Source organism: Chionomys nivalis, chromosome 12 (genome assembly GCF_950005125.1).
Source record: "Chionomys nivalis chromosome 12, mChiNiv1.1, whole genome shotgun sequence".
NCBI lineage: Eukaryota > Metazoa > Chordata > Mammalia > Rodentia > Cricetidae > Chionomys > Chionomys nivalis.
Window position 1 is genome coordinate 63,172,369 of NC_080097.1, and position 18,585 is coordinate 63,190,953.

Here is an 18,585-nt window from a genome sequence, read left to right on the forward strand (position 1 = left end):
AGACATTTCCCATGTACAACACATTATTGGGATAGGTCCTGATAAACTTATTAATTTAAACATAACTTTAGATGGTGACAAGGACTTAAATAGTTCCAGGGAATTATCAGCTGAAGATGAGAGATATTGTCTTTGATTGAAGAGAAATTACAGAAAGCTGAATTCTGGTCATATTATCCTCCAAACATTCCCCTACAAGGGAAGATATCTTAGAATGGTTATTTAGGTTATTTACAACACATACCTAGTAAAATATAAAAACTTATGTGGAAAAGTCTCTTAGTTAATTCTAAAAGGAAAATTAAGACTTTGTCAATAAGCAGGAATAGACCCAGAAAAAAGTATAGTACCTTTTAATAATGATGACATTAACAAATTATAAAAAGAAAGTGAACCCTGACAAAGCATGTATTAGGTTTTTGGGAGAGATTAACAATAACTATCCCAAAAGTAACAGAATTCAACTTATAAAGAGAACTAACTGGATCATTCCTCACATTGTACAGGACACACCAATAATTGGAGCCCCTATACTCTATACTGATCCAAATAAATCAGGAAAGGCAGGTTACAAATTAGAAAACTAAATATGGATCAAAGCCCTTATGATTCTGGCCAAAAATCAGAATTACCTGCTATTCTTAGGTGCTAAGGGATCTTAAAGTACTTCTCAGGATAGTTACCAATTCACAATTTACAGAAAGAGATATTTTGCATATTGAAACCATTGAATTTATACCAGATGATACAAAATTGACTTTATTATTTATTCATTTACAAGATACAGTCAGGAATAGGAATCATCCTATATACATAACATGATGTGGGGTGTTCTATGTATGTGTTGCTTTATTGTTTGATGAATAAAGCAATTTTGACCAACAACTTAGAGTAAAGCCAGGCAGGAAATCTGAACAGAGATAAAGAGAGAGTAGGCAGAGTCAGGGAGACAAATGCCCAGAGCCTTTCCTGGTAAGCACAACCTTGTGGCGATACATAGATGAATAGAAATGAGTTAATTTGCCCGGCAGTGGTAGTGCATGCCTTTAATCCCAGCACTTGGAAAGCAGAGGCAGGTGGATTTCTGTGAGTTCGAGGCCAACCTGGTCTACAAGAACTAGTTCCAGGACAGGCTCCAAAGCTATAGAGAAACCTCGTCTTGAGAAACCAAGAAGAAAGAAAGAAAGAAAGAAAGAAAGAAAGAAAGAAAGAAAGAAAGAAAGAAAGAAAGAAAGAAAAGAAAGAAGTTAATTCAAGATATAAGAGCTAGCTAGAAATATGCCTGAGTCATTGGCCAAGCAGTGTTATTAATATAGATTCTGTGTGATTATTCAGGTCTGGGAAGCTGGGAATAAACAGTCTCCTATAATAACATACATATGGGTCTTCCAGGTCCTCTAGCACAAGGTAATGCAGAAATCGATAAATTATTGATTGGAAATGTGCTGAAGTCCTCACAGTTTCATTTAAAAAAACCCATCATATCAATAGCAGAGGTTTAAAAACACTTTTCCACCACATGGCAACAAGCCAAGGAAATTATAAGGAAAGGTTCTTCTTGTTCTTTATACAATCAAACACTACTACCTGCAGGAAGTAACCTAATGGGTACTCAAAAGAATGAAAGATGGCAGGTGGATGTGTTCCATTTTGTAGAATTTAGAAAATTAAAATATGACTACCACACCATTGATACCTGTTCAGGTTTTCAATGAGCATCTTGTCTGAGTTCAGAAAAGGCTGATTCAGTAATCACATATTTACCAGAAGTAATGGCCATCATGGGTATAACTGCACAAATAAAGACAGTGCTCCAGCATATGTCTCTAAAAAAATGAAGCAGTTTTTTTGCTTATTGTAATATAAAGCATATTATAGGTATAAGGTACAATTCTATAATCCAAGGAGTTTTATAGAAAAATCAAACTCTAAAGGATATGTTAAATATATAGAAAGGGATGAAACCTGCAGAAATAGATTGCATAATGTTTTATTAACTTTGAATTTTCCAAATGCTAATAAGAAAGGAACAACAACTATTGAGAGACAATTGGTTAGTAGAAAAAAACTACAGAATTAAATCAGCCGATATACTTTAAAGCTGTACTGACGTCACAATGGAAAACAGAACATGTGTTATGTTGGGGAAGGGTTTTCTTTTGTTTCCACAGGAGAAGAAAAGCTTTGGATACCATCAAAAGTGAGAAAGATTAGATTTTAACAAGAGACACCTGTTAATTAGAAGAAGTTCATTAAGCACCATGGCCGTTTAAACTAACTTATAAAACTAATAAATGGCCGGGCGGTGGTGGCACATGCCTTTAATCCCAGCACTTGGGAGGCAGAGGCAGGCGGATCTCTGTGAGTTCGAGGCCAGCCTGGTCTACAAGAGCTAGTTCCAGGACAGGAATCAAAAGCTACGGAGAAACCCTGTCTCGAAAAATACTAATAAATGCTTTTCATTTGATCAGATAAAACTTTCCAAAAGGGACTCTCTCCATAATTAGGATTGGGGAAGGGTTTTGTTTCTGTCTTTTCATAAGAATAAAGGTATCCAGCTAAGGAATCTGAAGATCACTAGACAGATGAGACATCTGTAGAAAAGGGACAAATCACCCCGGAAAGAAAATGTTGTAACATGAGGGCCTGCTTGTTGGGGTTTCTGTCCTGCCCAGTTCCCACAGTCACTAGGTCCCAAAGAAAATCACACAGAGATCTCCATAAGTTATAAACTGATTGGCCCATTAGCTCAGGCTTCTTATTAGCTCATTTAACTTATATTAACCCATTATTATCTATGTTAGCCATGTGGCTCTGTACCTTTTTTGGTGGGGTAGGCCACATCTTGCTTCTTTCGTGGTCTGGGCATGACTGCAGAAAGAGCTTCTTCCCAGAACTCCTGTTCTCATTGCCCAATCTGTACTTCCTTTCTGGTTTTCCTGCCTATACTTCCTGCCTGGCTACCGGCCAATCAGTGTTTATTTAAAATATAATTGACAGAATATAGAATTGTCCCACACCAAAATGTCTCAAGAAAAAGACTGAATTGTCCTGTTGTTAAACATTTCCAACAGGGTAAAGTTTAATAAATCTTTCCAAATGTTTGGTTCTGCTGTTTTTTAGGGACATATAATGCAGTCTTTTTGTAGTCCCAGTGTAATTAAAGATCAGAGCTGACTTTGGAGTTGGAGTGTGGCTCTCTCATTCTCTAAACCCAAGCATGTTTGTTAAAGGTTGCAAAATCTCTGTCTCATGTCAGAAGAGACACCTGCTACAGGACAGAAGAAAAACAAATATTTAAGGACTGTTTTATTGCTACTAATCTCGTAATCCATTGGTTTTATATTGACTCTTAAACAGCTTTTCTTAAGGTATAAAATTTATAGGATATATAACTTTTATCTACCTTTTTATCATATATAGGATATATAACTTTTTGCCATGATATTAATGGTCATATAGAGTACTAACTAATTCTAGATAAAAAGTTTCATCTACCTTCCTATACTTGATTTTGGGTTTGAATCTCTATCAGTTTTCTGTAGTGAACCATGAGCATGCCTATCAGCAACCTTTGTTGTCTCCAAAAGGAAGATGGGGCCCCACAGCAAGGATTCCTCCGGGATTATAGTAACACCACTGAGCTGAAGAATACAACCTGAAGATCAGCTTTGAACTACACACTGCTCAGAACAGTTTCGAGGTGGCGAGCTGAGATGATCCATACTAACAGACTACTCTAGCCAGGACTTGAGACAAGCCCTGCACTTTTGCATTGCACAGAAATTGGACAACAAATGATACAACCTCCTCTCCTAGGACTTGACAGCCCAATTTTTTCTTTTCAGGATCTCCCAAAGATATAGTCGCCCCTCCCCCAGACTGAAGAAAGACAATTTAAGAACACAGCATCCACATTCCCAAGAGTTTGGGTGGGTGGTTTTTGATTGTTCAGTGGGTTATGGATATTCGTCATGGTTGAGGGGGGTTGGTTACCAGTTGTTGTGGGTTACAGCCAGAAGGAATGTTGAACAAAGGAAATTAGAGTTCTTGTTTTGAAAAGAAAAAAGGGGATTACAGATATATGATAAAAGGTTAGATTATTGACTCTGCTCTGAAAAAAGAAGCTATAGATATGATAAAAAAGTAGATTACTGAATCTAGTTTAAAAAAAGCAACTACTAGTTTTAAATGTTTTACATTGGATTGGATTTTTGTATATTGTATACAAGTTTTGTATATTGATACAAATTTAAGATGAATTTTGTTAAGACAAAATTTCTATTGTTCAAGGTATGGCACCTCTACATCTCATTTAACAATGGAATGCAAATTTCTAGTGCTTGAAAGTTAGTATTGCCAACTATTTAGGGTAATAAGGAAATGCAGGTTAGTAATTAATCACCTATTATAATCGAACTTGTCATATTAGGTATGTTTTCAAGGTCAAACGAGGATTTATTTTAGATAGACAGGTCATCTTCAGACACTTGAGAGATTTAGAGAATATGGCATTTAAGATGTTTTAATAACATAAGCTCATTTGTATGACAATGAGACATGTCTGCTCCTGCAGCACCAATCTACTTCAGAGAAGATAATGAGCATTGAAGAAACTCCACATTGAGTTTTCTTTCTTTATGTCAAAAATAAGCCATGGGGTAAGAAAATGCCCTTGCCTCGATTACTGACCGTATGCTGTCCTAATTGTACAAGCATGACACAAAAGAGAGTGTCTGCCAAACATTGTCAAAACAAGGTAGGACAGTTCTTCAGGATATCCTTCACAGAAAAGTCTGCCAAACGTGCTAAGCCTGTAGGCCAAAGGCTGATGCCCCAATGTTGCAGAGGAATGACTGTTCAAGCAGCCAGCTGTTTCTGTCATTTCTCACATTTTTTGGAAGTCATTTGCTCACACTTCTTGCTTACTCAGTTAACATTATTTCAGTTTTGGATCTCTGAGGGAGTTGAAGACTAGATCGCTATAGTTTACCAGATGCAGAAAGCAAGTTATGATAGAAAGCAAATTAGGTAAAAGGCTTTGGACTCATCAAGATAGGATAGATATGGAGTATTTTCTCTGAATTTGTCAAATGCAAATGGACATTGTTGATGTATTTATTGCTTGTATATATTATATATAGTTATTATACTCATTGTATGAAGTTTTTCTTATATTATAGCTTTTTTAAATTTTAGACCAAAAGGGTGAAGTGTAGTGATATATCATTTGTATTTTAATAAATAAAACTTGCCTACAGATCAGAAATCAGAACGCCAAACAGACACATTAGTTAGCCATACAGGTCAGGCAATGGTGGCACATACCTTTAATCCCAGAAGCAACACTAGTTAACCATAGAGCCAGGCTGAGGTGGTACACGCCAGCACTAAAGAGATCTATAAAGTGGAATGAGATGGGAACTTGCTCTCTTTGAGTCTGAAGCTCTCTTATGGTTTGGCTGCTTTGCTTCTCTGATCTTCAGGTTGAACCCCAATATTGCCTCTGGGTTTTTATTATTCGTGCTACACTTATAAAATTACTAAAAGTTTGTTTCTTTGTTTGACGTTTGTTTTTAAAGTGAGAAGCCTTTTGGGAGGACATAGCTACTTAAAAGCCAGGGCACTGGTTAATTTATTTTTTTCTTAAGGTAAATGCCATTACAGGAAGGTTATGTATTAGAAAATGGGATTGAGATTTGTTTGGTTTATAAACAGAAATTTTTATTTTAAAAAAACCACAAACTTGTACCCATAGTCATTAGTAAATGCTTTAAAAAATATTATCAATAATTTGTTTCAGAAGATAAAACTTCTGTTTTGTTTTTAAAATCTTGATTGTTCTCTCAAATTTTCTCCTTCATTGGTGTCTTATTTTGTCTATTCTATAGGATCTTTTTCCTGCTCTTTTCCCCCAAAATTGTCATGTCTTCCTCCTTCCTAATGATCTCATGCATTACTGAGGTTTTAAATATTTGTTTACTTCGAAATTATATATTCTATTGTCTCTATAATGCCAACCTAGTTTTTTAACTACATGTTATATTTTCACTTTGACAGCTAGTTTATAGTATGATATATACTCTCATTTCCTCATTCCTTTTCCATCTCCTTCCCTGGCATCCATCACTGTAAAAAGTACCACCATAGTTGTTCAGATCATAAACCTCTTTAAGAAACTTCTGTTTCTGACTGGCATTATAAATAAACAAAGTCAATGAAACTATTCCTAATGACGTTCTGCTATATTTGTAGATCAGAGCCTAGCATGACTGTCATCAGAGCAGTTTCATTCAGCAACTGATAGGGCAGGTGCAGAGACCCACTGGGAATCCTGTGGGAAAGGGAGAGGAAGAACTGTAGGAGTCAGAGGGGTCATGAACACTACAGAATGGCCCACAGAATTAATTAACCAGGGAGTTTTTATGGGCCTGACCGAGGTCCTCTACATATATATTATGTACAATAGGGAGTTGTATGGGTCTGACCAAAGCACAATTAATAAAGACTCAGAGACAGAAATTGGGGTTCAACCTGAAAGTCAGAAAAGCAGAACAGTATGCCACTGGCTCTTATATCTACTTCAGTCCAAAAATGGCACTTTTGCCTCCAGGAATCTCTCAGAATGAAGCTGAGTCTGTGAGCTGTCTCCTCCCATCCTATATTTCTCTCTAGGGCTGGGATTAAAGACTTGCACTGCCCGGTTTCTGTGGCAGACTAGTGTGACTACTGGGATTAAAGGCTGACCATTGCGGCTATTTTACTCTCCAGTTTTCAGGCAAACTTTATTTATTAAAATACAAATGAAATGTTACAGCATCTAACCTAGATCCTCTACATAAACATGATGTGTGGCATGGTGTTCTTGTGGGACTACTAATAGTGGAAGTGGGGCTGTCTCTCATTCCGTTGCCTTCTCTTGGGACCCTTTTCGTCCTACTGGGTTGCCTCGTCCAGCCTTGATATGAGGCTATGTGCCTGGTCTTATTGTGACTTGTTATACCAGTGTTTGGTTGATATCCCTGGGAGGCCTGCTCTTTTCTGTGGGGGAAATGGAGGAGTGGATCTGGGGGAGAGCAGAGGTAGAGAGGATGGGACTGGGAAGAGAGGAAGAGGGGAAACTACAATCAGGATGTAATATATAAAGAATAATAATTAATTAAAAGAGAAATTCCCGTTAACTTTCTCTTTACTTCCAACTCTTCAGCAGTATTTAAATACGTCTCTTAAAATTATATGAACACATTTCCCAACGCTCTGACCTCTGTCACTTTCATCTCTACCACTGTTGTCTCGACAGTGTTGTTGGTTGGGTCCTCTTAGAAGCAGATACTGAGAAAGTTTATTATGCAGCATATTTATTAGAAGGTGCCCCTGGGGTGAAGAGGTAGGTGAGGAAGTAAGATAGGGCGTATGAGAAGCAGAACATATATGGCGATGTGCTGTGTTGGTGGTATTTGTGTGGGAGTTATGAAACTAACTAAAAGTTATGAAACTTGTCACTTTGTCTGATTTTGACCATACACATCAGGCCTTCATGCTCCTGTCTCATCACTGAAGCTGTGTTACACTGAGAAAGGTATAATCAGTGAAATATGACACTCAGTAGCTAGAGGATCACCAGGTAAAAGCATCAAAAAAGTCAGGGAGAGCTGGAGGTACATCACTGTCCACAATAGGCCACTCTGTGTCACTAGATTCTACACCATATTCATTTGATTCCAGATCCTCCAGGATTCCAGTTCAGTCTCATTATGGAGGAAATTAAAGATCATTAAAAGTAGAGTAAATCTCTGGTCTGGTAGCTAGATGGTTCAAGATGCAGCTGACCCTTTATCTCCTCTGTGATCATGCTAATTCCATCTTACGTATAGCTAGTACTTTTGTTATTCTTACTATCTAAACTGGTTGACATAGTCTTCTTAGGCTGTTGTTGTGACACTTACTGTGTTCTTTCAAAACTGAGGGAATTGATCTTCCCAAGAGAATTATTTTTGTGACACAGAAGATACTAGTCTCTGCTTTGGTATAGAACAGTGCCTCTCCCTCCTTGAAGATCACAGTTGATTGCCCCCGCCAAAGGTGATCACTTTTATTCCCTTTTATTCTCTGAATACAAGCAACCAGTGTTAAGCAGCACTTAAAGCCAGAGTTTAATGCAGTTCTGTTTTTTCCTTTGGAATTTTTTGTTTGAAGTATATGTGTCTGTGAAGATATATGCTACATGTGTTCATGTGTCTGTGGAGGCTGGAAGAGGGCTTCAGATTCCTTGGGCCTGGGGTTACAGGCAGTTGTGAGATCCCTGACACAGCTGGAAATTGAACTGAGGTCCTCTTAAGTGTGAGTCATCTCCCCAACCTCTTCAGTGCACTCTTACTTCCCTTGTGCTTAGGCAAAAGTATTCCCCCTTCGATATCAAGATCTCTTTCACTGCAGACACGAGACATGAGCAGATTAGGAGATAGAGTAGGCACGGCATTTGAACTTTACTTCTTGTTCCTAATCCTTGTAGTAGTAGCAAAGGTTTATTTATTTGGGGATAAACTCACAATAAGGGTAGCCATCTTCAGTTCTCTGCATGTACCGGGAACTGGAACTGAATCCAGCAGAAAAAAGTACCCTGCATACTTATAGTACATGAGACCATGCCCAAAATGGGCCGGTATCTTAAAGGCTTTGGCTGAAGGAGTTCCTTAACACCTTTCCCTTTGTCTAATAAGAGTTTTAGGCCTAATACAAACTATATACAATAATAAAAACAAATATTATATGCTATCTAGGGAAAAGAGGAGGCAAAAACATACATAAAAATTAGAATTACAACCAGCATTAACAGCATTAAACAAGAAACATGTTAAATGTTTTAATAGTCTGAGTCTTATATTAAAAATGGCTTGGCTAAGTCATGAGACAGAAGTAACTGTGACTATCTAGTCTTTAGCCCCATTAAAGACCTGAGAAAGGAAATAATATTACTTGAGTAAACGGAAAGTGCAATTGAGCAACTTTCAAAAGGTGCAAGAAATGACAGAGACAACAGGCTACTTGGGCAGTTACCCAAAATCTCATTGATTGTTGAATCACAAAATCACCTTTATATATTATGTGCCTCAGACATAAGCTTATAACTTTTACAGTATATTAATTTATTAAATTACACATGAAACAAAATATCAAGTTGTAGCTGGTTTTATTATTTAAGACTTAACTACCTTTCTGTTTACTTTTGCGGCTCTGCTTGTCTACATTGGTCCACGAGGGTGGAGGGAGCAGAAGCGGGGAACAAGGTTCTGACAGCTGTGGGCATTACTTAGACAGCACCCAGGAGACAGACTTTAGTGCAGCTTTGTTCCAGAATGTAAGGAATGTTTAGGATTGGGGAGCCTGGGACAAACCCTAGTTTGTATTCAGTGGCACGCTCCTAGCATTAGGCTCCATATATGGCAGTAGGGTCCTATAGCAGAGCTCCTAGCACAAATCGTCTAGCAGGAATCTGTGCCAAGGGTCAGGCTAAAGCTAAATCAGGCATCTGGCTTAGACACAGCCTTCAGATAAGGTCAGTCCTCTGGTTCAAGGGGCAATCTCCAGCTAAGGGCAGGTAGAGAGCAGGAAATTTTGCTGGGGAGGAAGAGAGTCTTCATGTCTCTGAAATTTTGGGAAAAGCTGCTGACCAGCCAGCAAGGCCTTCTTAATAAAAATAATAGGATTCTTATTTTATATGTTTTTAGGTTATTGTATAGTGCTCATTTATTTTACCTTATATCCTGGGCAGGTAACGGACTTTCAGTTTTTATTTCCTTATTTATTTTAATTTCAGAACATCTCAGTTTCTCCCTTGCTTTTGAATGCTGGTATTGCTGGGTATAGGATTTCTTAACAGATTTTTGTTTAACACTGTGAACTTACTAGGCATCTGACCTCCAGTGTTACAACTAACCCTGCTAGTAATCTTAGGTGTTCATGTTGCTTTCACAAGTCTTTGCCCTTCAAAAGTTTGAAGGTGCTAAGATTGCAAACATGCATCATTTTGCCCAACATGCATATTTACTATTTTTGATTGGACTTTGTATTTTAATAACTTAAATAATAGTAATCTAATAATGCTATATCTGAGAAAATTTAATGTGCTTGTTTTCACATAGTGTGTGTGTACATGTTAACTCATTTCATTGAATGTTTTATGTGATTTTAATAGTACACAGCTTTGCATATAAGTTTATCCACTTTTTAAAAAAAGATTTATTTATTATGTATACAGTATTCTGCCTACATATATCCTATAGGCCAGTAGAGGGCACCAGATCTCATTATAGATGGTTGTGAGCCACCATGTGGTTGCTGGGAATTGAATTTAGGACCTCTGGAAGAGCACTCAGTGCTCTTAACCTCTGAGCTACCTCTCCAGCCCAAGTTTACCCACTTTTAAGTGAAGTTTTATTGAATATGTATGTAGTTTACAGCATTATACACAATGTACAGTTACTCTATAATTTATTGTTCATATATGCATTTCCTTATAATTTTATTTTTAATCTCTGTTTTTGAGACAGGGTCTTGCTCTGCAACCAAGAATTTGTTATGATCTTGCCTCATTCTCCAAGCAGTGGGAAAATAAAATGATGGGGTAGGAGCTGAGCATTGGTAACACTGCTGATGTTGCTAGGAGGTTGCCAGCTGTCTTCCTAAAAGGCTCTGCCTAGTTGGCAGCTGTGCCATGCAACTGTCAGCATCCTGTCCTCTTACCACACTGTACTCTATAATTAAAATACAGTTCTCTGCTTCTGGGGTTAAAAAAAATAATAACTTGATGGATGTCATGTGGCTCATGCGTTGGTTAAGGTTAGGGTTCCCAGCAGCACTGGCAAGACAGAGACAGGAAGATACCTGAGTTTAAGGCCCACATGTGTTGTCTGAGGTTTCTGTCCTCCCACCAGGTCCAACAGCCGTTTAGCCCCAAAGAAATTACACAGAGGTCTATATTAATTATAAACTGATTGGCCCATTAGCTCAGGCTTCTTATTAACTCTTGTAACGTATATTAACCCATTATTCTTATCTATGTTAGCCATGTGGTTCAGTGCCTTTTTCAATGGGGCAGGTTACATCCTGCTTCTTCGATGTCTGGAGAGGACTGTGGAGGAATGGGCTTCCTCCTTCCCAGAATTTTTCGCCTCTTCTTCCGTCTGGTTGTCCCGCCTATACTTCCTGCCTGGCTACTGGCCAATCAGTGTTTATTTAAAACATAATTGATAGAATACAGAATTGCCCCACACCAAACCTGGTCTTCATAGCAAGTTTCAGACAAGCCAGAGCTACCTAGAGAGACCGTATTTTTCCCTCATGCCCCCTCCTCCCCCAAAAGATTACTTGACTTTGTTTGATTGCTAGGAAAGCTATACCTTTTGTTTTGTTTTGGGTTTAAGTTTTTTGTTTGTTTGAATAAATTGCCTTCTTATACCCTTTCCTCATTTTCTATTTGGTTGCTCCAATTGGTCAGTAATGCTGTTCTAATATTTTAGTATCCTACTTTTTTTAAAATTAATTAATTAGCCTTATTTATTAAAGAATTTTAAACAACAAAAACCTTTTGTTGTTTTTAATAATAATAGACATCAGTTTTCAAGTTCTCAAGTAATAAAGCCTGTTTTAGACTGTAACTTGTTCTGTAAAGTCTTGTTAAAACATGTTTATTCTGTGAACCAGGAGCCTTTTGTGGCTGATGAATACATCGAGCGTCTGGTGTGGCGAACCCCAGGAGGTGGTTCTAGAGGTGGATCTGAAGCTTTTGATCCCAAAAGGTAAACTAAAAAACAAAATTTCGATAGTCCCAATGTAGTACTACAAATTCTGTTTAGATTAGAGACAACTATATTGGGGTTTCTTTCAGTGTTCATATAAAACAGTTTTAATTAACAGTTTGTCTCCATCTCAAAAAGTCTAGAATACAGAGCTGTGAATTGGAGGTTAGTCTAGAATACATACCAAAACTCCCGACTCTGAGCAGACAAATAAATAATAATGAGAAATTGGCTATGTTCTTTTAAATTTAATAGCTGTAAATCAGGGAAACAAAGTCACTGAAGTCTGTGGTGCATTTTTTATTGTATATTTATCTTTCTGATTTTTAAATTCTAAAGCTTGTTTGGATATTGAATGGGGATTCTTTGAGGTTTTTCTTTACCTTAGAGATAATCCATTGCAAAGTCAATAACAACTGGTTATATTTTCAAATGCTATGTAATTTTAAAACCACGCCAAAAGTTTTTTTTTCCCCATTGAAGAAATTACAAGGCACTGTAAAGAAAATGAACATGCTTATCCCTATCTCAACAAACCCTGTCAAGACCTTCCTAAAACAATCTGGTGATTCCCTTTTGATTAAACTAGGCAAGTTGATTGTATTATTATTTTCCTCTGTTAGGTTGTTAGAAGAATTTGTGAATCATATTCAAGAACTTCAGATAATGGATGAAAGAATTCAAAGGAAGGTGGAGAAGTTAGAACAGCAGTGTCAGAAGGAAGCTAAGGAATTTGCTAAGAAGGTACAAGAGCTCCAGAAAAGCAATCAGGTATACATTTAGCTAAGGAATGAATGATTTATATAGATTATAACATATTTTTTTCTTTTTTTTCTTGGTTATATCTTTATTCCTTTTCAGCTTTAGGCATTTGAAGAGTCAAGTCAAATTGTAGTAACTTGTAACTCTCTGGTCCTGTGGAATAAAATAATGTATCGTTATTTCCTACTATTGGTATTGGTGTGCTGCTTGGGTGTGTTTGGAATCACAGGATTCCCCTTTTCAGGTTAGGGTGGTAGATGCCTGATTGTGACCCTTGCTTCACCTCTAATTGAGTAAGCTTTCACAAGACTGACAAGTCCATAGATCTGTTCTTTGAGAAATTTTTAATTAGAATGGATATTTATGAAGTCATTTTAATTTTAATGATTATTATATAATAATATTATGATTAATAAGTTTAATCATAAATAAAGCCAGATCTGGATCAAATTATCCCCTACCTCAGTGGTTCTCAAACTTCATATTGTTGTGATCCTTTGACACAGTTTCCCGTGCTGTGGTGAACCCCCAACCATAAAATCTTGTTGCTACTTCATAACTATAATTTTGCTACTATTATTAAGCATAATTTAAATATCTGATATGGGAGGGGTCATGACTCACAGGTTGAGAACTGATTTGAGTGGTCTCACAGAAGCCCGAGGATGTGCTCAGTGAGAGCTCTGCTGTAGCTGTGGGGACGGCTACAGAACTCTCTTCCTCAGTCTACTTTTCAGTGAAACCAAACCTCTAGCCTGACCCCAGGCTAGCTTACCAGACTTCTTATCTCCTGTTAGGTCTGAATGTCTGAATCCCATTCCCTGGCTTGGTTTAATTTGGAGTTTGTCTTTTCTAAGTGTAGTTTGAAGAATATTGTTGAGTTTTGCTCACTCCTGGGGAGCAAGCTCTTTTCTTCTAAAATTTCATTTATGTTCTTTTATTTAAGCATATATGGCTGTGGTAAAGTATTTGACTTAAAAAGTCAATAATTTCAATATGTTTTTGAATAATCATGGTGACAGTTTCTATAATCTTCTAATACAATTTTTCCTTGATTAATAAATAATATTAATAGTTGATGTAACAAACTGGAGCCAGTCTGCCTGAGTTTGAATTGTACCTGACCACTAAGCTAATTGTATAATCTCAAGCAATTTAACATCTCTGAACTTCGTGTTTTTATGTGTAAAATGGGTTATAATTACTAAGTAAGTAAACATATTGATAGTAATATATAATAAGTGAGATGTTTAGAATAGTATCTGATGGAAAGTCCTCAAATGTTTCAGCTTTTCCCCCTTTAAGATTAGAGCAAAAGTATCTTACTGAATTATCAGCAGTAATCTAAGGGATTGATTGCATTCAGTTTTCATGGATTGAAGGACAAGGGAAATTGGCTTTAGCAGGATAATTGCTGTAGTCCATCCTGTTTTCAAAACTTGAAAAGAACAAATTTGTCATAAATATTAGTGTCACTTGCATTTTGGTAGAAGTATTAAGGCAGAGTCTTGATCCGTAGTGCTGATTGACCTCTCACTTGCAATTTCTTATCTCCTTGTCCTGTGTGCTGAAATTACAGGCATGTACCACCACACCCAGCTTAGCATTGATTTTTAGATATTTTTAATGTTTTCTTTTTAGTCAGTACCCTTCAACCTCTAATACATTTTCTAACTTTTTCAGTTTAGTAGCAAAAGTGTTCTTCAAAAACCCAGTCCCACGGAGCTGGGGAGGTGGCTGTGGGTGAAGTGCTTTCTTTGTGAGCATGAGGACCTGAGTCCTAAAGAGCTGGGTCTGGTGGCGTTTACTGCAACCTTCACACAGGGATGGGATGCAGAGAGCAAAAACAGAGGCAGCTCCAAGTTCAGCGAGACCGTATCTCATGAAGTAAGGTGAAAGGCACCTGGTTTTGCCCTCTCACCTCTAAACTGCATTGCATAGGCAAGCATACCTGCCCACAGGTATGGAGGTATATTCTCCCTCCCCACAGGTGTATTCTTTCTCCTCCCCACAGGTATATTCTCCTCCTCCCCACAAGTATATTCTCCTCCTCCCCACAGGTATATTTTCCTCCCCACAGGTGTATTCTCCCTCCTCTCCACAGGTGTATTCTCCTCCTCCCTACAGGTGTATTCTCCTCCTCCCCACAGGTGTATTCTCCCTCTTCCCCACAGGTGTATTCTCCCTCCTCCCCACAGGTGTATTCTCCCTCCTCCCCACAGGTGTATTCTCACTCCTCCCCGCAGGTGTATTCTCACTCCTCCCCGCAGGTGTATTCTCTTCCTCCCCACAGGTGTATTCTCCCTCCTCCCCACAGGTGTATTCTCTTCCTCCCCACAGGTGTATTCTCCCTCCTTCCCACAGGTGTATTCTCCTCCCCACAGGTGTATTCTCCCTCCTCCCCACAGGTGTATTCTCCCTCCTCCCCACAGGTGTATTCTCCCTCCTCCCCACAGGTGTATTCTCCCTCCTCCCCACAGGTGTATTCTCCCTCCTCCCCACAGGTATATTCTCCCTCCTCCCCACAGGTGTATTCTCACTCCTCCTCACAGGTGTATTCTCCCTCCTCCCCACAGGTGTATTCTCACTCCTCCCCACAGGTGTATTCTCCCTCCTCCCCACAGGTGTATTCTCCCTCCTCCCCACAGGTGTATTCTCCCTCCTCCCCACAGGTGTATTCTCCCCCCACAGGTGTATTTTCCCTCCTCCCCACAGGTGTATTCTCCCTCCTCCTCACAGGTGTATTCTCCCTTCTCCCCACAGGTGTATTCTCCCTCCTCCCCACAGGTGTATTCTCCCTCCTCCCCATAGGTGTATTCTCACTCCTCCCCACAGGTGTATTCTCACTCCTCCTCACAGGTGTATTCTCCCTCCTCCCCACAGGTGTATTCTCACTCCTCCCCACAGGTGTATTCTCACTCCTCCCCACAGGTATATATTCTCCCTCCCCCAGGTCTCGCCTTTCTGGCACCTCATTGTTTTCACAGTCATCATTTAGGACTTCTAGTTGCCTGTGTAAAAGTTGGAAACTTGGTTAAGAGTTGTGAGATCATGTCATGCTAATGAGTATAAATTATTCTGTGGATCTCGTATGTAAGGTCTGTGTTATTCTTAGAGAGTAGTAGTGAGGTTGGTATGTATATATGTTTTGTGCTATGTTAGTGGTCAAACGTGGGGTAGGCTGCTCTACCATTAATGCCCTGAGCTGATAGTTTAGTTTTGATAGGTATTAATTTATAGACTTAATTCTCTGATTGTATTTTCTGTGTGCTCTTTTCCCAGGTTGCCTTTCAACATTTTCAAGAATTAGATGAGCACATTAGCTATGTAGCCACAAAAGTGTGTCACCTTGGAGACCAGTTAGAAGGGGTAAACACACCTAGACAACGAGCGGTGGAGGCTCAGAAATTGATGAAATATTTTAATGAATTTCTAGATGGAGAATTGAAATCTGATGTTTTTACAAATTCTGAAAAGGTAAGCATTGCCAAAATAAAAGCAATAATCAAATTTTAATTGGTTTGCCTTATATTTTAAAAAATTTTGTTTGCATGTGGGGACTTCACCTATGAACAGTCACCTTACGTTTTTATTTATGAAATTACAATTCGTTTTAGATGCTGAGATAACTATTTTTAATATTTCCCTATCCTTTGACTTTTAATATTAATTAAATTTACATAGTCTTTAATAGTTATATACTATAGGGTAGTAGATCTAACATAAATTGTTGAGGAGCTGAAAACTTAATATTCATTTAAAGGTATATGGTATTGGTTGTCAATTCTGAGAGAAGACATCTTAGCTTGGTTTCCTCCCTATAGAGGGAAAAAATCACAATGTAAACGAAAAAAGGATAGTCTTATGAATCATAGGCTTGCTGTACTTTTAATGCACTCATATGTTGAATAAAATTTTGCTGATTTATTCCAAATTTACTATGTAGAACATCAGATTTCAAGATGTTAAAAGCTAAATATTATTGAGGTTTGTTTTGAATTAAGCAACATATTCTTATTAGTAGAACTGTGTAAAGCTAAAGGATTTATAATATTTACATATGAAAGTGGTTACATGTCTGTAGGTACTCCCTCTAAAGAAAAGTCAGCTTTTAAAGATTGAGTTTCAAGGATTATAGTATAAAATAGTCCTGATAAATAACAAGAAAAGTGATATTAAGAATTTGTTATATACTGGTAGTTTCATTTTATATTTATATGGTTTAGGTACAAGAATGTATATGAGACTTGAACGGCAATTTGCATTTCAGGATAGTTATAGAATTTTTAAGCTTTTTTCTAAATATTAATAAAAATAGTACGAAAGTACCTATTTAAAACATGAAAATTCTGTTTTATATAAAATAAGTTGGACATAGTAAGACTGATTCCTCAGGTTACTTTTGATTGTACCTGTTAGATTGTATGCTCTAAGCAAAATACAATTGTCTTAACCAACATATTAGACTGTTTTTATTTTGTTGTTGTTGTTTTGAAAATAGATTGTTTTTAATACAATATATTGTGATTATGGTTTCTCCTCCCCCAACTCCTCCCAAATCCACCTACCAAAGTCTACTTCCTTTCTTTCTCACTCATTATGATACAAGCAATTATCTAAAATAGTAATTATTATGATTATGCAATAATTATTAATAAACAATTCTCTGATTGTATTTTCTGTGTGCACTATTTCTAAGTTGCCTTCCAACATTTCCAATAACTAGATGAGTGCATTAGCTCTGTAGCCACCAAAGTGTGTCACCTTGGAGACCAGTTGGAAGGGATAAACACACCTGGGCAACATGTAGTTGTCTAGAAATTATTATTATCAGCATCAAAAACTTTATTATTATATAAAATGAAAGCAAACCAGTATAAGACAAAATAATTAGAAAAAAAACAAGCCAAAGAAAAATTTCAAGAAACACACAGATTCAGAGATATACATATTCACACACGCAGAATTCCCATAAAAACACAAAACTGGGAACCATAATATATATAAAAAGGACCTATAAAGTTAAAAAAGCAAAAATCTTACAAAGCCTAATGAGACAAGGTTAAAAAAAACCAAAACCAAGCCAAAAAAAAAAAAAAAAAACTTTACAAAGTGTTATAAGACAGAGCACCTCCAAAATGCCATTGTTTTCATTTTGTGTCAACCATTTACTGATGGGCATGGGGCCTGACTGTAGCTGAAGGCTTTTCTCTGTCATGTCCCATCCTGCTGGGGCAGTTTCTCTCCCGCCCACCTTCCCGGCAGCCACTTATGAAATAATCATTTGGAGTCTTAATATTAATTATAATTATTTGGCCAGTGGTTCAGGCTTCTTACTGGTTAGCCAGTAAGAAGTAAATTAACCCATTTCTAATAATCTGTATATCACATTGTGCCCCATGGCTTACCCTTAATTCTCTGGCATCTTACTTCAGGGGCTGCTGGCATCTCTCCAGCTTTCTCCTTGTCTGTCTGCTTGGACTTCCCGCCTAGTTATATTCTGAAGGAGCTTCTTTATTAACTAATGGTAATAAAACATATTCACAGAATACAGAGGGACATCCCGCATCACTTGTTCTTAAGAGTGGTTTGTGTACCCAGGGAGACTCAGGTGGAGAAAACTAATTTTTCATTTGTAAGCGAGGTTCAATGGAGAGACCTTTTGGGTTAGGATGCAGGCTTGTGTCCACTTCCCCCGTGCTGCTCCAAGACCTGTGTGAGCCCTGTGCTTGCTGTTGTAGTTTCTGTGAGTTCTTTTGTCTGTCAGAACTGCTGTGTTTAGAAGGTCTTGTTTTCTTGGGCTTTTCTCTGGCTCTTACAATTATTCCACCTTTTCTGCAGGGTTCCCTGAGTCCTGAGGAGAAAGAAAAGCTAGAAACATCCCATTTAGGACTCAGTGCTCCAAGGTTTCACTCTCTGCAGTGTCCAGTTGTGGGTCTGTCTGTCCATTAGTTCCCATCCAATGCCAGAGGAGCCATCTCTGATGATGGCTGAGTGAGACACTGATCTATGGATATAACAGGAT

At 37.8% G+C, this 18,585-nt stretch overlaps 1 protein-coding gene across 1 annotated transcript in view; it reads left to right on the forward strand.

The window, feature by feature from the left end:
• The window catches only part of Exoc5 (exocyst complex component 5), a 64,664-nt gene that overhangs the window by 11,945 nt on the left and 34,134 nt on the right, over positions 1-18,585 (forward strand). Inside the window, exons 2-4 of the mRNA XM_057786044.1 lie at positions 11,704-11,798; positions 12,422-12,569; positions 15,843-16,037. Of these exons, the coding sequence (XP_057642027.1) occupies positions 11,704-11,798; positions 12,422-12,569; positions 15,843-16,037 (438 nt within the window). The remainder of the gene's footprint in view (positions 1-11,703; positions 11,799-12,421; positions 12,570-15,842; positions 16,038-18,585) is intronic.